This window comes from Danio rerio, chromosome 3, assembly GCF_049306965.1.
Source record: "Danio rerio strain Tuebingen ecotype United States chromosome 3, GRCz12tu, whole genome shotgun sequence".
In the NCBI taxonomy this organism is placed as follows: Eukaryota; Metazoa; Chordata; class Actinopteri; order Cypriniformes; family Danionidae; genus Danio; species Danio rerio.
In genome coordinates, this window is record NC_133178.1 from 4,227,344 (window position 1) to 4,251,692 (window position 24,349).

General features: G+C 40.1%; 1 protein-coding gene and 1 long non-coding RNA gene across 5 annotated transcripts in view; both read right to left on the bottom strand.

The window, feature by feature from the left end:
• Window positions 1-24,349, bottom strand: part of prr36b (proline rich 36b) — an 81,872-nt gene that overhangs the window by 14,101 nt on the left and 43,422 nt on the right. For 2 of the 4 annotated variants that reach the window (XM_073943812.1, XM_073943813.1), the window contains 3 exons: window positions 13,459-13,508; window positions 10,599-11,253; window positions 8,996-9,080 (listed from right to left, as the gene is read on the bottom strand). In XM_073943812.1, the coding sequence (XP_073799913.1) occupies window positions 8,996-9,080; window positions 10,599-11,172 (659 nt within the window). In that variant the 5' untranslated portion in view covers window positions 11,173-11,253; window positions 13,459-13,508. The remainder of the gene's footprint in view (window positions 1-8,995; window positions 9,081-10,598; window positions 11,254-13,458; window positions 13,509-24,349) is intronic. The other 2 variants (XM_691992.10, XM_073943811.1) reach the window with 1 other exon arrangement.
• On the bottom strand, window positions 85-6,688 carry LOC141381104 (uncharacterized). The gene is made up of 4 exons (XR_012400724.1): window positions 5,046-6,688; window positions 4,165-4,794; window positions 3,817-4,098; window positions 85-3,134 (listed from the first exon to the last, which is right to left on the bottom strand). It is a non-coding gene; the product is annotated as an uncharacterized lncRNA (long non-coding RNA).

The window sequence follows — 24,349 nt, forward strand, 5'->3', positions numbered from 1 at the left end:
AATTAAGAAAATGTGCACGACTATACATTCGGAAAGTATTGATAGTGCCTCAATTTTTTCCACATTTTTTTTTTTTGTTTTGTTACAGCTTTATTGCAAAATGGATTAAATTTATTTATTACACACAACCCCCCATAATGACAATGTGAAAAAAAGAGTTTTTGAAATTGTTTCAAATTTATTAAAAATAAAAAAGCTGTAAAATCACATGTGCATCAGTATTCACAGCCTTTGCTGTGAAGCTCTGCATTGAGCTCAGCTACATTCTGTTTCCACTGATCATTCTTGAAATGTTTCAGCAGCTTCATTGGAGTTCACGCATGGTCAATTCAGCTGATTGGACATGATCTGAAAAGGCATGTCTATATAAGGTCCCAGGGTTGACAGTGCATGTCAAAGCACAAACCAAGCATGAAGACAAAGGAATTGTCTGTAGACCTCCGAGACAGGATTGTCTCGAGGCACAAGGCTGTGGAAGGGTACAGAAACATTTCTGCTGCTCTGAAAGTTCCAGTGAGCACAGTGGCCTCCATCATCCATAAATGGAAGATGTTTAGCCACCAGGACTCTTCCTAGAGCTGGCCGGCCATCTAAGCTGAGTAATCAGGGGAGAAGGGCCTTAGTCAGGGAGGTGATCAACAACCCGATGGTCACTCTGTCTGAGCTCCAGCGTTCTTCTGTGGAGAGAGGAGAACCTTACAGAAGGACAACCATCTGTGCAGCAATCCACCAATCAGGCCTGTATGGTAGAGTGGCCAGACGGAAGACACTTCCCGCCTGGAATTTGCCAAAAGGCAGGTGAAGGACTCTCAGACCATAAGAAACTAAACTCTCTGCTCTGATGAGACTACAATTGAACTCTTTAGAGTGAATGCCAGGCGTTACGTTTGGAGAAATGCAGGCACCGCGCATCAGCAGGCTAACACCATCCCTACAGTGAAGCATGGTGGAGGCAGCATCATGCTGTGGGGATGTTTTTCAGCAGCAGGAACTGGAAGACTAGTCAGGATAGAGGGAAAGATGAATGCAGCAATGTACAGAGACATCCTGAATGAAAACCTGCTTCAGAGTGCTCTTGACCTCAGACTGGCACGACGGTTCATCTTCCAGCAGGACAATGACCCAAAGCACACCGCCAAAATATTAATAGAGCGGCTTCACAACAACTCGGTGAATGTCCTTGAGTGGCCCAGCCAGAGCCCAGACCTAAATCCTATTGAACATCCCTGGAGAGATCTAAAAATGGCTATACACCGTCACTCCCCATCCAACATATTCAAAACGACTGTAATTGCTGCCAAAGGTGCATCAACAAAGTATTGAGCAAAGACTGAATACTGATGTACATGTGATGTTTCTGCTTTTTTATTTTGAATAAATTTGCAACAATTTCAAAAAATATTTGTTCCCATTGTCATTAAAGGTGATTGTGTGCAGAATGTTTAAGAAATCAATGAATTTATTCCATTCTGGAATAAGGCTGTAACATAAAATTATGGAAAAAGTGAAGCGTTAGGTACACTTTCCGGATACACCGTTTATATACAGAAGGTTAAGACTTCTGTATATAAACGATAAGAAAATATGTGCATAAACTACAATTTAGTACACATTTACTGAATGAATTCCAGCATGCACATCAGTAAAGTAATCATGTAATGACAAAAGTGTGCATGATGGGACTTAATGCATGAATGGAGTTCGCAGCAGATGTTTCCAGCACATTGTAAAACATCTGAAATGTTGATTTGCTGATTTCTAAAACCCCTCAGCCGTCAGTCCGTCATCACAGTGCTTCAGTATTAATATTCGTCTATTATTATTCCCTCCAAAACTTGTCTGCACTCCCAAAGAGCGTCTCACACCTCCAAAAGCACCGCATTCAGTGTTTGGTCTTCATCTTCTGGGGCACAACTCATTTATTAGAGAAGAAGAACACCACAGTGGCAAATCCAACTACATTTCTCTGACTAATATCTGCTCCAGTTTATCAAGACGTGACTATTTTTTTCATATCTGTTTTTCATTTGATGAAAACGCTGCTTAATAAATCTAACTCACATCTTTGAATAGAATGTCATCTTAATTTAATCTTTAAAATGTGAAATTCTATAAATTTTAGTGAATTGATCTTTATATTGAAGGCGTGCAACATTTAATCAAATAAACTCTTCTGAAAAACATTCACAACACCATCCAGACAGTGCATTGTGAAGACGAATGTGCGCGTCTAGAAAACAGCCATGTCAAACTGAAGAGCAGCAAGCACAGCCAATGAAAGCGCAGAAGACTGAGGAGCAAAGCACACGTGAAGCACTGCAGCAAACTCTGAATCACTGAAGTGTTGTAAAACATCCATCAAGTTGACCGTTGGGCACTCAGAGAAACGCACGCTCCATTTGGAGATTGGATGCGGTGGCTGCAATAAAACATCTCTCTGGGGGAATAAACTCTACCATGACCTAATGAACGTCTGCAAGAGGGACAAAGAGATGCAGAGCGAGGAAATTAATGTAGGAGACATGACTCAGATGTTTTAGTGTTGGGCAGTGGCCGCGCCCGGTGCTGACCAGCCCAAAGTTTTGCATCAGTATGATGTCATCATCATCATCATCAGGAAAGAGCTCTTACATTGAGGTTGAGCATCAATCAGAATGATTCATATTTTTGGGCAGTTCTTGCATGTCTGCATTAGACTAATGCAATAGTAAGCCAGCTCACATCCTGCATTGCTTTTATCAGCCTATGCTTTTGATTCATTTGGACACTAACATGTAAAACTAGAGCTGTGGTGAAAAATCGTTCGAGAAATCTATTTTGAGATATTCAAAATGCGTCGCTATTCTCTTTTAAATGGGATCTTGAGTTTATTTTTTAACAGCAGTAAAGTAATTAATGATTACTTTAGGTTCGGGTGGTACCTCTATCATGTCCTTTGTCAGGAATTGAACGCAAGCAGAGTACAGCTGTTTGTAAAGCATACAGAGTCATCTGCTGTTAAAAAGTCATCTAGAGCACCGTCTGCTTTTAAAAACTATTTGTCTGTTGTTAAAAACTAGCCCTAGAGCACCAACTGCTGCTAAAAACTAGCCCAGAGTGGCATTTGCTGTTAAAAACTAACTCTAGAGCACCATCTGCTTTAAAAAAAAAAAAGCTAGCCTAAAGTGGCATCTGCTGTTAAAAACTACCTTAGAGCAGTCTACTGTTAAAAACTAGCCTAGAGCGCCGTCTGCTGTTTAAAAACTAGCCTAGAGCATCGTCTGCTGTTTAAAAAATAGTCCAGAGCGCGGTCTGCTGTTAAAAACCAGCCTAGAGCTCCATCTGCTTTTAAAAAGGTTGCCTATGGTGCAGTCACAGCTGTTAATAACTAGCCTAGAGCATCATCTGCTGTTTAAAAAATAGCCTAGAGCATTGTCTGCTGTTTAAAAAACCACACTAGAGTGCCATATACAGTTTAAGAACTAGCCTAGAGCGCCATCTGCTGTTTAAAAACTAGCATAGGGTGCCATCTACTGTTTAAAAAATAGCCTAGAGCATTGTCTGCTGTTTAAAAACTAGCCTACAGCACCATCTGCTGATTAAAAACTAACATGGAGCGCCATCTACTGTTTAAAAACTAGCCTAGAGCGCCATTTGCTGTTTAAAAACTATCATAGAGCACCATCTACTGTTTAAAAACTAGCCTAGAGCACCATCTGCTGTTTAAAAACTAGCCTGGAGCGCTATCTGCTGTTTAAAAACAAACATAGAGCACCATCTACTGTTCAAAAACCAGCCTAGAGCACCATTTGCTGTTCAAAAAATATCATAGAGCACCATGTACTGTTTAAAAATTAGCCTAGAGCGCCATCTGCTGTTTAAACACTAGCATAGAGTTCCATTTACTATTTAAAAACTAGCCTAGAATGATGACTGTTGTTTAAAAACTAGCCTAGAACACTGTCTACTGTTTAAAAACTAGCCTAAAGCGTCATCTACTGTATAAAAACTAGCCTAGAGCACCATCTCCTGTTCAACAACTAGCCTAGATCACCATTTGCTGTTTAAAAACTAGCCCAGAGCGTCGTCTGATGTTTAAAACCTAGCCTAGAGTGTCTTCTGCTGTTTAAAAACTAGCCTAGAGCGCTGACTGCTGTTTAAAAACTAGCATAGAGCGCCGTCTACAGTTTAAAACCTAGCCTAGAGTGCCGTCTGCTGTTTAAAAACTAGCCTAGAGTGCTGACTGCTGTTAAAAAACTAGTCAAGAGCGCGGACTATTCTTTAAAAACTAGCCTAGTGCACCATCTGCTGTTTAAAAACTAGCATAGAGCGCCGTCTACTCTTTAAAAACAAGCATAGAGTGCCGTCTACTGTTTAAAAACTAGCATAGAGCGCCGTCTACTGTTTAAAAACTAGCCTAGAGTGCCATCTGCTGTTTAAAAACTAGTCTAGAGCGCCATCTGCTGTTTAAAAACTAGCCTAGAGTGCCGTCTGCTGTTTAAAAACTAGCCTAGAGCGCCATCTGCTGTTTAAAAACTAGCATAGTGCGCCATCTACTGTTTAAAAACTAGTCTAGAGTGCCGTCTGCTGTTTAAAAACTAGCCTAGAGCGCTGACTGCTGTTAAAAAACTAACCAAGAGCGCTGACTATTGCTTAAAAAATAGCCTAGAGCGCCATATGCTGTTTAAAAACTAGCATAGAGCGCCATCTTCTGTTTAAAAACTAGCATAGAGTGCCATCTTCTGTTTAAAAACTAGCATAGAGCGCCATCTTCTGTTTAAAAACTAGAATAGAGCGCCGTCTACTGTTTAAAAACTAGCATAGAGTGCCATCTTCTGTTTAAAAACTAGCATAGAGTGCCATCTTCTGTTTAAAAACTAGCATAGAGTGCCATCTTCTGTTTAAAAACTAGCATAGAGTGCCATCTTCTGTTTAAAAACTAGAATAGAGCGCCATCTTCTGTTTAAAAACTAGAATAGAGCGCCGTCTACTGTTTAAAAAACTAGCCTAGAGCGCCGTCTACTGTTTAAAAAACTAGCCTAGAGCGCCATCTGCTGTTTAAAAACTAGCCTAGAGCTCCATCTGATAAACTGAATGTTTTTCTAAATGAAAATCCTGCAACTGTACAATCCAAGACTAGAAAGTGTAAATATAGTTGCACTTTTAAGATATTACTCTATTTTAGCAGCCTGAAAACATCAGGGCCATTTGTATATTTGACAGATGGGAATATAATGTGGAAAAAGGTGAAAGATTAGCAGTTTTCTGTGGTGCTGCTAGTAAAAAAATGCGGCCTTGCATATTTTATAGAGCAAAGTCAAAGCTTCAGGTGGCAAACACACACACACACACACACCATTAATGCCAACGGCACGTATAATTTATTTACAGCCCTGTTCAGTAGATGTAGTACAACCTCCACTGCTGAGAGCGCTGGAAAGAAATATTTCTGGACGGTAAAGCGAATGTTAAAGTCACTGCATAGATAACTCTTCAGAAGTGTTTTACTTCACCGTGCAGATCTGCTCTCAGGGTAAACCCAGTGTGAGTCGTCTTCTTGGGCCCGAGGCAGAATTAAATACATGTCAGATCGAAGATGCCCACCGGGTGAAAATAACGAGGAAAACACACACTCCTGCGCTAATTGGACAACCGGCGGCCTTTTCACTGCTGTTTTGTGTTTGAGCTTACGGTCATAATGAGGCCGAGGCTGAAAACAAAGGCTCAGGGTGAATCCCCCAGATTATCTTCCCTAAACCCAGAGCTGGAACACACACCGCAGCGCTAACACTGTAAATTGTCTTTCCTTTTCAAGCAGTCTGTGTGTGGGACGGCAGCCTTCCTACTCTAAACACCATTAATCATGCGCTAAACTGTGTAATGTAGGAGGAGAGGCAACATGTCATGGCAAAACTCTTGGATCGAATTTTAAAAACGTCCAATTTATGCAGCTGTCATGTTCAGCAGGTTTACTCTTCATGGTTTGAAGTTACTACTTTATTTTAGGAGCTGCTAGGAACAACATTCACCAAGTCACACACACATTTTTTTCCCATCCACCCACACATAACGTCATGAGCTCTGTTGCAGGCCTCAGGATGTCCCTCGTCGCGTCTGTAAACAACCAACAACAAAAAAAACTCTGTTCATGGCTATCTGCGGGCTCCTGTGAGCAGCATGTTGTGATTCGCAGCGTGATTCAGATCGCCATAACCATCCTAACATCTCTCTGTATCTGTCCTACATATCAGGAGAGCTGCTTTACATCTGTGTGAAACTACTGCGGGTGCTGGTTAGACGCCTGATCTAGATGTCCCATTGGGAGAAGGGATCCAGATCTTTCCCAAATGAAAGTGTTTTAGAACCACTGGGGAGACTAGAAAGTCTTTCCCATTGAAGAGAGCTTAAATGTTACTAATGTGAGGGTCTCATTTGCGAAGTGAGTTCCTGCTTCGCATTGTGAAGTTTATTTATAAACTAATGTCAAAAGGATCACGTGCTTATGATTGCTTCCAGCCGGCCCCGCATTATTCAGTTTGTGATTCACCAATCAGATGATTTCTAAGCTACTATAAATACTCTGATCTTCATTTTGAAGAATCTCCCCTTCCACCCCAACTCCTCTTCCTTTCCTACATGGGTGGCACGGTGGCCCAGTGGTTAGCACTGTTACCTCACAGCAAGAACGTCACTGGTTCTAGTTCTTACCAAGCCAGCCGACATTTCTGTGCGGAGTTTACACGTTCTTCCCGTCCTCATGTGGGTTTCTTCCTCCCACCGTCCTAAAACATGCAACTTAAGTAATTGACTAATCCAAATTGGCATATGCTCCTAGTAAGTAGTTCTTTCTTAAGAGCAATCACTATCTGTCCATTAGCTACTACAGCAGGGGAGTTCTCCAGATCTTAAGCATTGCGCTAGTTTATTTCCCAAGTATTAGACTTAGGGTGCTTTCACAAAAGACTTTTGTTTGGGAACCGGTCTCGTTTGCCCTGTTAGCGCGGTTCGTTTGGCATATGTGAAACCACCAATCGCGCTCGGATCCACGCCAAAACAATCGCTCCGAGATCGCTTGATTGAGGTGGTGTCGGCTCGATTCAAATGAACTCTGGTGTGGATCAATTGTAGCAAGAAAGCCATACGATCCGAGCGCGGTTATATCACAGTGTTTTATGGATATGTAACAGGCATACGGCTATATGAAGAGAGAATTATGAGTAGGGCGGGAGGTCATTCCAGACATCCCAAGTCTCCTGGAGGTTTCAGGAGTCTCCCACAAATGCACTGAGTCTCCCGCAAACGAGTGATAATTTCCCGGAAATCGCGCGTCTCTCTCCCGGTCCTCAAATACATCGCACACCCTTCCCACCGCATCCCTCCTCACTCTTCAGACACGTCACATGCGCCCTGTCAAACACCACCAAACCACCACCACCCCTAACAGCTGAGCGGGACTATAAACCCTGAAACTCTGACCAATGTGAGGAGAGTTTACTCACACGTGACTTGATTTAGCTCTTTTGTACCGTTTAGAAACTTTGCAGTGTGAAAGTGAACCGCACCAAGAGCAAAGAGCAACACTGTAACAATTGTAATCTCTGTTTCAGAACAACTGAATCGATTCACAGGTGTGAAAGCACCCTTAGAATGTATACCTAATGCTTTGAATAATCAATGATTGCCTGCAAGGGACATCCTAGCAAGCATCTTGATGTTAAAACACCTTCAAAAAATGCGCTATAGGTGAAGTGAATCAATTAAATTGGCTGTAGTGTATGTGTGTGAATGAGAGTGTATGGGTGTTTTCCCAGTACCCAGTATTTCATTCTGCTGTGGCGACCCCAGATGAATAAAGGGAAAAAATGCTAATCAATTTAATGTCAATTGACTACCTTGATGTCAAAACAACATCAAATTGACATCTAACAATGGCATCAAAAAACGATTACAGATTAGCTCAGCAATCGATTTTGACCAATTTTTGACGTTAACTTGATGTCAGTTTGACATGAAGGTAGTTTAAATGCATTGAATGGATGCAAAATTCAAGGTAATTTGTAATTGAAGTGTTTAGATAAATAAAACATTTCGTATAATACTTTTTGTGTCGTTGTTTTGATGATTAAAAGGGCATCAATGTGTGGATCTCAACAGAATGTCAAGGTTTTGACATCAAATCGATGCATTTTTGATGTTGTTTTGGCATCTACTGTAGGTGGCCCCTGAGATGGACTTCAGTGAGTTATGAGCCACAATATTCATTCATTCATTTTCTTTTCGCCTTTTCTCTTTATTAATCTGGGGTCGCCACAGCAGCATGAACCGCCAAATTATCCAGCATATGTTTAACGCAGTGGATGCCCTTCCAGCTGCAACCCATCCCTGGGAAACATCCACATTATTAATTTTTTCATTATCCTTTGGCTTAGTCCACAGGTGTCAAACTCAGTTCCAAAAGGGCCGCAGCTCTGCACAGTTTAGTTCCAACCCTAATTAAACCCACCTGATCAAACTAATTGAGTCCTTCAGGCTTGTTTGAAACCTACAGGTAAGTGTGTTGGAGCAGGGTTGGAACTAAACTGTGCAGGGCTTCGGCTCTCCAGGAATTGAGTTTGACACCCCTGGCTTAGTCCCTTCATTAATCAGGGGTCGCCATAGCGGAATGAAAAGCCAACATATCCAGTATATGTTTTAAACAGCGGATGCCCTTGCAGCTGCAACCTGGTACTGGGAAACACCCATACACCACAGCCAAATTAGTTTATTCAATTCACCTACCGCAAGTGTTTGGACTGCGGGGGTAACCGGAGCACCCAGAGGAAACCCATGCCAACACGGAGAGAACATGCAAACTCCACACAGAAATGTCAACATACCTAGCTGGGACTCGAACCAGTGAACTTCTTGCTGTGAGGTGTCAGTGCTAACCACTGAGAGACTGTGTCACCTGGGGCACATTATGTTATTTTAATTGCCAAATTTTCATGTAGTCATTCCAAGCCAATGAAACTCTTACCTGGCTGTCTTGGCAACAGATGGTTTGGGAGCGTCAGTGGTGCTGCTCTTGGTGGTGGATGCAGTAGCGGGTCTTGGAGCTGGAGCTAGAACGAAGCGTAACGATAACATGTTTATGAGCATTAAACAAATACGACATTTATTTCCATAATTGGATAATGTGCTATAAAATAATAAATACTTAACAAAGGGGTATCAAACCCTCTTGGAGAGAGGGGTTGTATTAAAAAAAACCATACCTCCATTTCCTACATTAGCCTACTAGCATATCCCACTTTAAGGAGTGAATGAAAACAATGAATCAGAGTCCTAAATGCACATTTTGTTTGTGTGTAGTGCTGGTTGATGAATCTCTTACACCACAGATGCCCAAACTAGGGCCCGTGGGCCAAAGTTGGCTCATGGTAACCTTTGATTTGGTCTGCCATCCCATCTGAGAAGAGATGGAGAATGATGGGGATGGTTTCGAGATTGTCAGTTCAAATTTAATGTAAACCTTTGTTTTGTTTATTTTATGGTTAAAAGCTCACTGAAATTAAATGTTTCGCTTACATAAATGAATCAGATTTTGTTTAAATGTACATACTGTCACCCAACAATGCAGAGACTTTGGTGAGCAGATCAAATCAAAGGCCGATTCTGCTTGACTAGTGTATTCAGCCCTGAACTCCACTGTGTTATAAATATGATTGTTTAAGTTTTTTTGCAATGAGTTCTCATTTTAAATGCATTAGATAATACAATTTAAAGTAATGTTTTCCATTTAATAAAATAAATTAGAAAATGACCCATGGCAACTTCAATGTAATATAGTTTAGTATATTTACCTTCGGCCCACAGCTCTTCATGATTTTAGGTTTTTGGCCCTTCATATGAAAAAGTTTGGGCAGCCCTGCCTTAGAAGGATTACATTTTCAACATTGCTCAGACCCTGTGATATTTAACATTTGGCAAGCTTGAACGTTTTAAACGTTAATTCAACAATTAAGCAATACTTTATTTAGACCGAAACTTAAATCTAGGAGTCTGATGTGGAAGCTATCTCATTTCCATGCAGATATACAGTGCATTATCGGTATTCTCTAGCCATTGAGTGTACATTGGTTGTGCACTTGTTATTGCAGTGCATTGTGGGATTGATTGTGGGCACTTCAGAATATCCATCACTAGAAATAGCTGCTTCCTAAAATAGTCTAAGGGTATAGGGGCTGATTTCAGACATAGCCCTACACTCTTAGAGATAAAGCTACAAAAACTACACTTAACTATCTTAGCTTAGCTTTAAAGGTACCTGTAGGTATTAAAATTTACCTTAAAAGATACAAACTTGGACCAGCATGGTACAAAAGTGTACCTTTTGAGAAGCTACCACCCCAGGGACAGAGTTTCTACCTTTATTTCTGAGAGTGTACAGTCTTCAGCTCTAACCCCAATTAAACACAGGTGAACCAGCTAAAAAGTATATTCAGGGTTCACTTACACATTACAGCTCTGTGTGCTGTAGGAGAACTAGAACAAAAGTCTACACGCCTGCAGCTTTAAACTTTAATAGTAGGATACCCCTGACCTACATCCAAGCTCAGCTCATGATTATTGTGCCTCACCTGTAGTTTTTGGTTTGGGCTTCAGACCATTGGCCGGAGCAGCAGGGGCTTTCTTGATAGGCTGTGCTGTCCCCGTTGTCTTCATACCATTGGATGGAGCGCTGGCAGGTCTCGCCGTCCCCAGCGGCTTCTTCTCTGCCACCTTGGTAGGGGTCTTGGCTGTGGGCGCAGTAGCAGAGCCAACTGGTTTTTTAGGGCCAGCAGTGGTTGAGGTTTTCTTATCCAGGCTTCCCGTGGTGGTCTTTTTGGTGACGCCGTTTGCTTGCGACTTCTGCGCCCCATTTGTCAGGCGGCTTTGGCCAGTGGGGGGACGGGAGCTGGTAGTAGATGCCTTGGTACCAGCAATGGGTGTCTTTGTTTTGGCAGGAGCCTTCGTCTTAGCTTTTGGATCCGTAGGCTTCTCCTTTCCAGTCTTGTTGGTTGCGGAAAGTGGCGCTGTTGGTTGTGGTTCAGCCTCTGTTGCAGGCAAAGCCTGGTCCTGAGCTTCCCCGACTGGCGCCACCTCAATCGCAGGACCTGCATTTAATGCTTCCATTGGCTCCATTGATGCCGTGTCAACACCATCCGGTTTCATCTTGTCCTAGTCCTGGAGGTCCGTCTCAGCAGTAATCAGGAACCACTTGGAGTTTACTGCTATCAGACGGCTATGGCTGACCTGAAAACAAGAGACACAACACATTGATTTACCGACTGATTTAAAGTACCCACAAAACCCAAATAAAGTTTTTTAGATGTCAGTATCAGTATGTTAGTTGTAAGGTTATCCAAAACCCACGTGCTCCAAAACCAAATTCACATCCAGAAGATATAAATCAGGGGTGTCCAAACTCGGTCCTGGAGGGCCGGTGTCCAGGAGAGTTTAGCTCCAACCCTAATCAAACACACCTGAACCAGCTAATCAAGCTTTTAGGCTGCGTCCGAAACCGCATACTTCCATACTATATAGTATGTTAAAATCAGTATGGGAGGTAGGTCACATGACCATGACAAAATGGTGGATGTAGTATGTCCGAATTCATAGAATTCGAAAATCAGTATGCGAGAAGTACCCGGATGACTTACTACTTCTGGCGAGATTCTAGAGTGCACATCCCATGCATGCTGCGCTATCACATGATGCCCCGCAAGCGAATTCATGAATGGGTGTAAAGCGACGCAATTGATGCAGGTAGGTCACGTGGCCATGACAAAATGGTGGATGTAGTACGTCCGAATTCCATTCATACTTTTCTTTTTTTTTTTACTTTACTTTTATACATTAAAACATTTTACACAACAGAACATTCAGTGACAGCAGCGATTATTAAGAGAAAAAAAAAAACGACAGTAGCCACAGATGTAAATAAAAAAAAATTTACAAAAAAAAAACATACAATATTTTCAGTTTCAAAGGAGCTAGAAATACTATGTCCTATTCAGATACAACGTAACAGGTACTTATCTTTGTTTAAAAATATCCAGTTTTAGTTGAAGTTAGGCAGTTATATACTCCACTCTATATATACATTCAAGCTTTTCTATCCACTGTACTATTGTTGGAGGGTGTGGCTTCATCCAATTTATTGTTATGGTCTTTCTTGCACTTAGTAAAAGTATATGTAGTATATATCTCTCTGGTTTTTATTATATATATATCCTGGGGTATCCCTTCAAGCAAGAAAAACAGGGGAGTAAAAGGTAGATCTACATGCATAATTTTCATTATCTCAATCTTTACCCCTTGCCAAAATTCCATTCATACTTTTCACATTCATACTGTATAGAACATACTTTTGTAACGGCCGAGTAGTGCGTTTAAATTCAAATGCAGTACCTACTGATTTGTAGGCGTTTTCGGACGCAGCCTTACTAGATATACTAGAAACTTCCTGGCAGGTGTGTTGAAGCAAGTTGGAGCTAAACTAGGCAGGACACCGGCCCACCAGGACTGAGTTTGGGCACCCCTGATATAAGCATTCAAAGCTTGTAGTTTGTCATTTCCGGCCAAATGGATCAATGATTTTTTTTTGACGTCACCTCATACTCCATTCTCTCATTAAATCATCTGACCAATCAAATGCTCTCTAGTATCTGACATGCCCCGCCCCTACTTCTCATCGTCTGTTAATTTGATGTGCTTGAACTCACACTCACTAGCAGTCCTGTGATAAACAAATGCTATTGGATGCTCTTTTAAAGGGGCGGAGCTTCTATATGCCCCGCCCTCTTTTCATATTTCAATGGACATTACGTCACACATTAAACAATACTGCACGTTTCAAAGGACCTCACGAGATCTTAAAAACATTACAAAGCAAGTCTAAACAAGTCTGACGTCTGAAGCCCGTCTCACTGGCCGACAGAGCGAAGAGAACAATCAGATAAAGAATCAAGTTTGGGTAACATGCAAATGCTTAAGAGAGAGATTAGGAATGAAGTAGAGTGAGCTGTGCCGAGGGGAAACAACAGCTGATTCAGAGCTTGTGGATTTGTTTAAACTGTAACTAAACTGAATTAATGACACACAACATGATGTTGCCAGCAACTAGGAGCTATAGCTGGAGTGCCATTAATGCAGTTTTACTGCTTCAGATGCAGTTTTACATTTGGCAAGACATCTATCATCAGATTATTTTGTTGCATTTGATGTGTAAGAAATGTCTGGGATTTTTAAAACCCCTTTAGGGGAGTTTCTAATTGCTAACTACTAACGACGCAGCAATGCCAGATGCATTACCCACAATGCCTCACTGAAGCAGATGTTGTTTGCATGATTTAAGAGCAGCAGCAGCTCCACAGCAAAGTTCATCCAGAGGAAGAGGCCGACGAGAGGAAGTGGCTTGGCTCAAGAGAGCATGGGAAAAAAACAACAAGCACTCACACACTAGCGGTTTCCGTCCACCTACGGTTGCAAGCAGAAGTTTACATACGCTGTATAAAAAGACACATAACCATTAAAAAAAAAGTCAGATGTTAATGTGATTTAACTTTTTCTCTTTTAGGTAAGTTAGGATTATCACATTAGTTTCTGTTCTGCTTAATGAGAGAGAGATTTTTAGAGAAATTGTTCTAACTTTTCCTGAAAGTCAAGTTTACATACAATAAGATTTTTCTTCCTTCTGAAAAAGCTCAGATGATGATGTCAAGGTTTTGGAAGTTTCTGATTGGCTAATTGACAACATTTGAGTTAATTGGAGCAACAACTGTAGAGTAAAAGCTCAAACACACTGCTTCCTTGTGTGACAACATGGGAAAATCAACAAGCCAGAATCAACTAAAAAGCCAGATTAAAATTAGCTAAATTACACTGGGAAAAGACTGATGTTTAGAGACATGTGCTGTGCTCTGATGGAGCTAATATTGAACTGTTTGGCCATAATGACCAGTGTTACATTTGGAGGACAAAGGGGAAAGCTTGCAAGCCTAGGAACACCATCCCAACTGTGAAGTATGGGGGCGACAGCATCAAGTTGTGGGGCTGTTTTGCTGCAGGAGGGACTGGTCCACTTCACAGCATAGATGGCATCATGAAGAAAGAACATTATGTAGAAATACTGAAGCAACATCTCAAGACATTAAAACTCAGGAAATTAAAACTTGGCTTGATCTTCCAAACAGACCATGACCCTAAGCATGCTGCCAAATTAGTTCAAATGTGCTTTAAGGACAACAGAGTGAATGTTTTGGAGTGGCCATCACAAAGCCCTGATATCAATCCTATAGAAAACTTGTGGGCAGAGTTAAAAAAGCTTGTGCGAGCAAGACAGCCTACAAACCTGACTCAGTTACACCAATTCTGTCAGGAGGAATGGGCCAAAATCCCTTCAAATTATTGTGAGAAGCTTGTGGAAGGAGACTCAAAACATCTGACCAAAGATACAAAGTTTAAAAGGAAAGCTAAAAATACCAAGGAAATTTGTGTACACTTTTGACTGTCGGGAAATTCATAAAAAAATCCTTGAATAAAAAATTCTCTTATTACTCTGGCATTAAGCAAATGTAAATCATTTAGGTAATCCTAACAGATCTGAAATAGTAAACGTTTAGAATGATTTACCATCAGACAATTTTTTAAAAAATGGTTAGGTTGCTTTTTTAAAGTGTATGTAAACTTCTGGTTTCAACTGTATGTTCATGTGATTTTTGGAAAATTACATAATGGAAATAACAAGATGCACATAAAAGTAGGATAAACTTTTTATTAGATAAGAAAAAAATGTGATAAGCTATGTTAGAAACACATTGTGTGTGACAAAAATGTGTATGATGGGCACCTAGTTTACCCCTTTTTTAAAATTTAATAATAATCTGGTTCTTCTGAGTGTGCCAGTTTAGGTTCACTGTTTAAAAGTGTCATGTTGGGCGTGTGTACACGGGTCGTTGTTTTAGAGGTGTGTTGCTTCACTTGAAAATTAGTTTCGGCTTCCCGCCCAACTTAAAAAGGGGGCGGAGCCAAGAGCTCCCCTGCTTTGTGTATGGCAACAGGCAAACAGAGAGAAGCAACATGAGTGAGAGGACCAGCATTCAGCCATGCATATACGACTTGGACTCAGACACAGACCAAGCAGAGACGACTGTTGAGGAATCAATATTCCTAATGTGCTAGAATGTGTTACAAAGTCATTTGTGTCTTTCTGTAGTTTTACAGGCGCTTTGTAACGATGTATGTGTCATCCGTATAGGGATGCAACTATAAACCGGTTTCACTATTAGCCGCGCTTTAATTCGTCAATTAATTGATCGTAAAAGGTTTCTCAATATCGTGTTTCTGCATGGAACAAAACTGCAGCAACTAAACAAAGTTATGTCAACTGTGTGCTAGTTTAAAGTTCCGAGCTTATACACAGAGACTAATAACCACGCACACTGGATTAACTTTGACTGAGGCTATAACTAAGGCAAGTTCCTTATTTCCAAAGGAGAGACGCGCACGCGAGGCAGCTGGCTCATACTTTTCAGCCGCACCTAGTTGAGATAACAGAACTTCTGTGATCACAGCTGTCAATCAATATGTGCTTTAAGGACAACAGAGTGAATGTTTCGGAGTGGCCATCACAAAGCCCGAATCTCAATCCTATTGAAAATTTGTGGGCAGTGATGAAAAAGCTTGTGTGAGTAAGACAGCCTACAAATCTGACGGAAGTGTGTGTGTGTATGAGTGTGTGGGGGGGGGGGGTTTACCGCACTCCCACGTCAAGTTGCGTTTGGTCTCAAAACCGCTCCAATTGGTCCACAGTTTTTATGTTGTTAAATTTAACAAAAAAAAAAGGACTGGGTGTGTTTATATGACAGCCCAATATGACAGTCTATATATTATACCTACACATATTTCTGACAAATCAGCTTGAAAAGCAGATTTTTCACCATAGGTGCCCTTTAATGAACAACGTAGCACTTCCAAAATAACGTAGAACATCTGAAATGTTGTTTTGCAGACTATTAAAAGGCTGTAAGTCTGTCATCACAGTGCTTCAGTAGTCTTATTATTCTATTATTATTCCCTCCAGAACTGTCTTGAGCATCTGTAGGCCTCCAAAAGCTCCACATTCACTGCACTCATTGCATTTTGTCTTCATTTTCTGAGGCGCAACTTATTTATTAAAGAAGTAAAAACACTACAGTGGCATATCCCAATCTGCTCCAGTTTATCAGAAAGTGATGGTTTAGTTCTCTTTAATTTCTCATTGATGTGAAGCGCTGCTTCATTCGCCAATGTGTTATGCCATATTCCAGTTTTGCGCAATTATCTCACTGACATCTTTAAATGGAAACATACTGAAGACCCACAAACAAATCGTGACCGGACACCACCTCTCCGTTATACTCCAGAGCTGATATCGCTTTCTTTCTGAGGTCGACATTCATTCCTACACCCTTCAGATTCATTCTGGCTATGACAAAATCTGCTCAGCTCGTCCTCACACAGATGGTCCAGGCAGCTGAGCTTCCCAAATGAGAGAAACTGGGGGAGGGGGAGCGAGAGAGTGATGGAAAAAAGAGAGAGAGAGAGAAAGAGAAAGCCCCGGGGGAAACAAGCTATTACATATATGCTGCCAGATATGACAAAATAGAGATGACAAGATATATTATGTCCAAGACAGAGATCTATTTATCTCCATCGACTACTGCGCACATTGACTTGCAGATAACTGCGCACATGAACAATCTGTGCCGACTCTCTAGATTTGAGACCTACAATTCAATTCAAATTTATTTGTATAGCGCTTTTCACAATATGTATTGATTCATTCATTTTCATTTCGACTTAGTCACTTTAGTAATCTGGGGTCGCCACAGCGGAATGAACCGCCAACTTATCCAGCACTTTTTTACATAGTGGACGCCCTTCCAGCCGCAACCCATCTCTGGGAAAAGCATTGATTCAATGCAGCTTTATAACAGGTGCTTCAAGAGTTCACACGTAGCTGATGATTGATAAAAAAGCTAGTTTGGCGTGCTGTCCCGGAAGAGAGCCCTGAGCTTATAAGATCCTTGAGCCCTGGGCTCCCTCCCGTTGCAAGGCGAGAGGGGAGTTTGAGCTCAGGTAGATCTCGATGACTCCCCCTTTTGCTTGTTGTAGCTAAGTGTCAGATATGTATACTGAAAGGTGCACTCAGAGTTTAGCTAAAGTATTTGGATCAATTGTTTAGAGTGCTTGTTTTTGGGAGGAAACCGGAGGACCTGGGGAAAACCCACGCGACCACGGGGAGAACAAGCAAACTTCGCACAGAAATGCCGTCTGGTTTGGAAAGGAATTAAAGCAGGGGCATTCTTGCTGTGAGGTAACAGCGCTAATCGCTGGCCACCATGACGCCCGTTTGAAAGGAGGGAAAGTAGGGTTGGGTGGGGGGGTTTCTTCAAGACGAAGATATTGAGATAAGAAAAGTCTGGTTATTTATAGTGAGTTAAGGATCGTCTGATAGGATAATCAGTCATTGGCTAAAGTTGGAGCAGCTGTGAACAATCATAAGCACGTGATCCTCTTGAAATTTTTTAAAAATAAACTTCACTTATTATTGCATTACAATCAAATTGGCGGCACGGCCACACTTTTTCGCATCTCGAACGCCTCTCGGGAGCGTGCGCCGTTCGTGCTTGCACTGTTCACGCATAAAACGCCGCCAGAGACCACTGTCGAGCGACCATTTGTCTGATAGACTGAATGACTGAACGATCGACTGGGCGGCTGGCCAATCAGCCAATCGGCCAACCGAGCCACCCTCCTGTCAGGGTTCTGCCACTCTGGTCTTATAAATTCTTGTTTTGTGGCAGAGCTCGGACACTACCCATGTCTGGTCCTGTTTCTGTCTCTGTGTGCGCGCGCGCCGTCGTGGGTGTACGCAGAGTGTGCGCGCTCCTGCTTGACGCGGCCGCACGCGCGCTCTGCGTCCCTCAGACGCGTGCGCTCTTGTACTCGTGTTTATGTTTTCGTCTGTCAGCAGCGTGGCGTTTCATTCCCAGCGTCTCAGTCTTGTTGGTTTCGGTTTTGGTCGGCGCTAGGATGAAGCATGCACGCTGCGTGTGTGAGCGCACGGTGAGTGTTTTCATTCATCGTGTGCTCGTGTCTTGCGTCTTTTGTCAAAGCACGTGGCTCGGTGTTTACATTGTGGTCACGTGCTTTTGTCGTGTGCTTCAGTGTTGTGTTATGTGAGCGCATGGCTTGTATTGTCTCTCTGTGTCATGCGCTCTCCCGTCTATTGTCTAGTCCCACCCTCCTTGTTTACTCATTATTAGTTTGTCATGTTCACCTGTGTGTCATTTACTTTTTGCTTTATAATCCCCCTCATGTTTTCAGTCCTTGGCCAGTTCGTCGTCTAAACTCCCCGTGTTCCTGCTCCAGTCTTGCCTTGTCTTGTCAGCCCAGCCAAGTTTGTGTGTTTTGTTAATGTTTTCCCCCTCGGGGTAGTTTTGTTTTGCCTTTTATTTTTATTTTATTATTAATAAATACCCATTGTTTCTTTGCACTTGAGTCCTTGCTCCTTTTCCCCACCTCGACCGTGACACCCTCCTCCTCCCTCCCTAAACCCAAGCGACGATTTACAAAAGCCGTCAAGAAAAGAAAAGCCAAAGCCCTTGTCCGATTTTGACCGAGGTTTCGGATTTTGCCGCATTCACCCTGTCGCGAACTCGTTCGCTTTTATTTTTTGGATTCTGTTTTACATCTTACCTGATTTCTAAAACCGCTCTTCCCAGGACTCGAATCCTCCTCCTCCGGGCCTCCGTTCCCCTGACGTAACACTACAAGCTAAGCGGACAAACTGGTTGCGGCGGCAAAGCCCTTCACACAGAGGTGAGCCGTCACAGCTGGCGAGCGCGAAGAAGAGGAGCGGCGTCACACCGCCCTGTAGCGTTCGCTCTAAAAAACGAAATGTGGCCATACGTACCTCTGGCCACGTAAATCGCGGTCTCCAGAAACGTACGATGGGGCTACGTTTTCAGAATGAGCATGGGTTGCAGAAACACACACTGGCTCAGCTGAAGCTCGAACCAGCGTCCTTCTTGCTGTGAAGCCACCCTGCGTGCAAACACTTTACTTATATTTCCGGAACCACAATACCTGCATTGTTTTACAGCTGCAACAAAGACTTATAACCATATTAGTGATGAAACACGTCGAATATTTGTTTTATTTTTAGCCGAACATGAGCGCATGCAACACTACGTCCACGTCTGAGGCTGTTTTGCCTAATGAAAAACATCTCTTGTAGTTGGCGTTTCTCTATTTTAGTATCGCTCATAGACCAGGCTTTGTTGTGTCCTCTCCAAACCCTCTAGTCTTTTTGTTTTCCCTTCTGCTATTGATCCGTTTGCAATGATAGATGAGAATCCGCCTGTGAGAACGTCAGGTGGTGGAGAGCTGAAGAGATTAGAGGAGTGAAACAGCCTCTGAGAGGAAAACACACACACACACACACACACACACACACACACACACCATCACATGGCCTTATGACCTGAGTGATCCTGCTGAGGGATATAGTCTCTTCCTCTGCATGTAAACAACAGCGACTCAGGGGTCAGAAGTCTGTGTGTGTGTCCACATCGGGACAGGCCTGTCACAATAATCAATATATCGACTTATCCTGCAATACTTGGAGATGACCTCAGTCATTTGTGCAATTGCAATATATGAAGAGTTCAGATACAAACACCTTTAAGTGCCGTCTGAAATTGTCTCATTAAAACTGTGTGTGTAGGTCCAGTAGTTTCACTTTTATTGTGATGAAAAGGTTATTTTAACTGCATTTAAAGGGACATAACTAAACATAAACATAGATCACAGTAGAAGGACTTTGCATCTGAGCTCTACATTTGTTTACAGTTTCACAAATAACATTGAAGCCATTTTACAATGACATTTACATTCTACCTCACCACTGTCAATGTTTATAACTGGACATTTACATAAAATGAAATTTAATAGTATATATAAAAGTATATTTACCTGGCTAACATCAATAACCTTAAGAATGATACGGAATTTAAAGCATTTATTTGCATTATTATGCCATTATATAATCAACCCAGGCTCATTGCGGAGGCACAATATTAATGTCAGGGGCAATTTAACATACAGTGTTCAATTATTTATTATTTAAACTTTTAGAGTGGTTTTTAAGGGGAACCATAAGAGTTTTTATGCCTTAATATAATTTAAATGATGCATTTTTTGCTACTATAAAGCAATATATAATTTGTTTTGCACTATTATACATGTTAAAGTGACTTTTTGCAGCTATAAAGCAATATATTCATTATTTTGGGGTTATTATATCTTTTAAAGTGAAATTTTTGCAGATATAATGCAATATATTACTTATTTTGGGTAATTACACTTGTTAAAGTGACATTTTTGCAGCTATGATGCAATATACTACTTATATTTGGGGGTATTATACCCATTAAAGTGACATTTTTGCAGATATAAAGCAAAATATTACTTATTTGGGGGTTATTAAACTTGTTAAAGTGACATTTGTGCAGCTATAAAGCAAAATATTACTTATTTGGGGGTTATTAAACTTGTTAAAGTGACATTTTTGCAGCTATAAAGCAATTTACTATTTATTTTTTGGGTAATCTTGACCTTTAAAGTGACTTTTTTGCAGTTATAAAGCAATATATTAATTATTTGGGGTTTATTATACTTGTTAAAGTGACTTTTTTTGCAGCTTTAATGCAATATATAAATTATTTTGGGGTTATTAAACATGTTAAAGTTACTTTTTTTGCAGCTTTAATGCAATATATTAATTATTTGGGGGTTATTAAACTTGTTAAAGTGACTTTTTTGCAGATATAAAGCAGTATATTATTTATTTAGGGGTTATTATACTTGTTAAAGTGACTTTTTTGCAGATATAAAGCAATATATTACTTATTTTGGCGTTTTTACACTTGTTAAAGTGACATTTCGGCAGATATAATGCATTATATTCCTTTTTTTGCATGTCTTACCCCTGATTTTTGCAGTCATCGCCGCCATATCATCGTGTGATGGATAATATGATAATATATATCAAGACTCGAAGCTTGTGCTGAATGCCAAGAATTGTTAATTGTTGTCGATTTTTTTGTGCGCATATATTTTTGTGCAATGCTGTTGACTCACTAGTATCTTTCAAGCAACAACTAAAAACCCATCTCTTCCACGATCATCTGAACACAACCGGGACCCGCTCTTCTCCCCCCACCACACCACACCACACAGGTGAGTGGGCTTGACAAACCACCTGTAAAAAACACTCTTTCATCTCTCTGACACTTACACCCACACTTGCACCAGCCTTCCATGCAATCACTCCATATCTCATTTATGAACAGTGCCTCACATAGGTGAGTGGGGTAGACAAACCACCTGTAAAAACACTATACTCTCTATAATAAAAAACACTCCCCCCTCCTACCTCTAGCACTTCTCTGAGCACTAGCATTTCCTTTAGCACTGCTTGTGCTGTGTTGAATCATTGAATGCCTCCTCAATTGTAAGTTGCTTTAGACAACAGCGCCTGTTAAATGACTAAATGTAAATAGAACTTAAACTAGTGATGTTGTTAATCCAATTAATCACAATATTACAAAAATCTATGGGAACTTTAAACTTGTTGAAAACCTGTTTGAGTTTCTTTCTTCAGCTGAACACAAAAGAAGACGCCATTGACTTCCATAGTAATCGTGTTCCTACCACAGATGTCAATGACTGCTTTTCCCCATCGACATCTTGCTTTGTGTTCAACAGAAGCTCAACCACCTCCAGGTTACAACCATGCGAGTAAATGATGAGGAGATTGTACTTGTTTGGGTGAACTGTCCCTTTAAGGAGCACTAGAAAAAAAACAGGTCGTCTGTGGACGCTTTGTGACCTTACAAACCTAAGACCCGTCGTACCAACAAACCGTCTTACCCACAAACCCTCTTAACCAGCCCTCCGTCACTCTCAGGGACGAACCAGCACACGTCCCATGTTTAATTCTTCATCCAATTACTGTGACCAATCCCGGCGCAGGATCCTAATGCTCCTGAAGGGATGACTCCGCTTTAACAGCAGCCGGGTGCCAAACGCTCATCCCCAAAAGACCCACATACTGTATAAACAAACTCCACAAGGCGCACCTTTGGCAGGTCTCCAGTGGACAAATGCAGATAGTCTCAATGTTAACTTAATTATTTAGTATTTAAACATTTAGAGTGGTTTTAAGGGGAACTGTAGGACTTTTATGCCTTAATATAATGTAAATGGTTACTTTTTGCACCTATAATGCAATATATTTGTTGTTTTTGGGATATTATACCTGTTAACGTGACATTTTCGCAGCTATACAGCAATAAACTAACTATATTTGGGTTATTATAACTGTTAAAATTACATTTTTGCATATCTAAAGCAATATATTAATTGTTTTGGGCTTAATAAACCTGTTAAAGTGATGTTTTTCCAGCTATAAAGGCATATATTAATTCTTTTGGGCTTATTAAACCTTTTAAAGTGACTTTTTTGCATCTATAAAGGCATATATTAATTATTTTGGGTTTATTAAACCTGTTAAAGTGATGTTTTTGCAGCTATAAAGGCATATATTAATAGTTTTGGGCTTATTACATCTGTTAAAGTGATGTTTTTGCAGCTATAAAGGCACATATTAATTGTTTTGGGCTTATTAAACCTGTTAAAGTGATGTTTTTGCAGCTATAAAGGCATATATTAATAGTTTTGGGCTTATTAAACCTGTTAAAGTGATGTTTTTGCAGCTATAAAGGCATATATTAATTGTTTTGGGCTTATTAAACCTGTTAAAGTGATGTTTTTGCAGCTATAAAGGCATATATTAATAGTTTTGGGCTTATTACATCTGTTAAAGTGACATTTTTGCATCTATAAAGCAATATATTACTTATTTTTGGGTTATTATACCTGTTAAAGTGACATTTTTGCACACATAATGCAATATATTTATTATTTTAGGTTTTTATACCTGTTAAAATTACATTTTTGCATATCTAAAGCAATATACTAATAATTTTGGGGTTATTATAGCGGTTAAAGTGACATTTTTGCAGCTATAAACCAACATATTCATTATTTTAGGGTTATTAAACATGTTAAAGTAACTTTTTTGCAGCTATAAAGGAATATATTTATTATTTCGGCGGTTTTGTACCTGTTAAAGTAATGTCTTTGCAGCTATAAATTAATAAACTAATTATATTTAGCTTATTATTCCTGTTAAAGTGACATTTTTGTAGCTATATATTAATTACTTTTGGGTTATTATATATGTTAGAGTGACATTTTTGCAGTAGACAAATGCCAAAATTCAATAACTCAATATATCATAACAATGTACATGCTCAATATTAATTTCATAGACACTTTAAATTAATGTGATTATTATTTATTATTTAATCCTTTAGAGTGTTTTTAAGGGGAACCATGAGACTTTTATGCGCTAATATAATGTAAATGATGCATTTTTTCTAGCTATAAAGCAATATATTTGCTGTTTTTGGGTTTTAATACCTGTTAAAGTGACTTACTTTGCAGCTATAAATCAATAAACTAATTATATTTGGGTTATTATAGCTGGTAAAGTGACTTTTTTTTGCAGCTGTAAAGCAATATATTAATTTTTTTTTGGTTATTATACCTGTTAAAGTGACTTTTTTTGCAGCTATAAAGCAATATATTAATTATTTTTGTGATATTATACCTGTTAAAGTCACTTTTTGCAGCTATAAAGCAATATACTACTTATATTTGGGTTTTTATACCTGTTAAGGTGACATTTTGCAGCTATAAAGAAACATAATAATAATTTTGGGGTTTTTACATCGGTTAAAGTGAAATTTTTGCAGATATAAAGCAATATATTCATTATTTTGGGGTTATTACACTTGTTAAATTGAACTTTTTGCAGCTGTAAAGCAATATATCAATTATTTTTGTGTTTTTATATTTGTTAAAGTGACATTTTGCAGCTATAAAAGGAATATATTCATCATTTTGGGGTTATTATATCTGTTAAAGAGACGTTTTTGCTGGTATAAAGCAATAAACTGATAATATTTGGGTTATTATACCTGATAAAGTGATGTTTTGGCAGCTATAAAGCAATATATTCATTATTTTGAAGCAATTAAACATGTTAATCTGACTTTTTTGAGGCTATAAAGCAATAAACTGATAATATTTGGGTTATTATACCTGTTAAAGTGATGTTTTTGCAGCTATAAAGTAATAAACTAATTATATTTTTAAAGTTTTAAAGTGACAT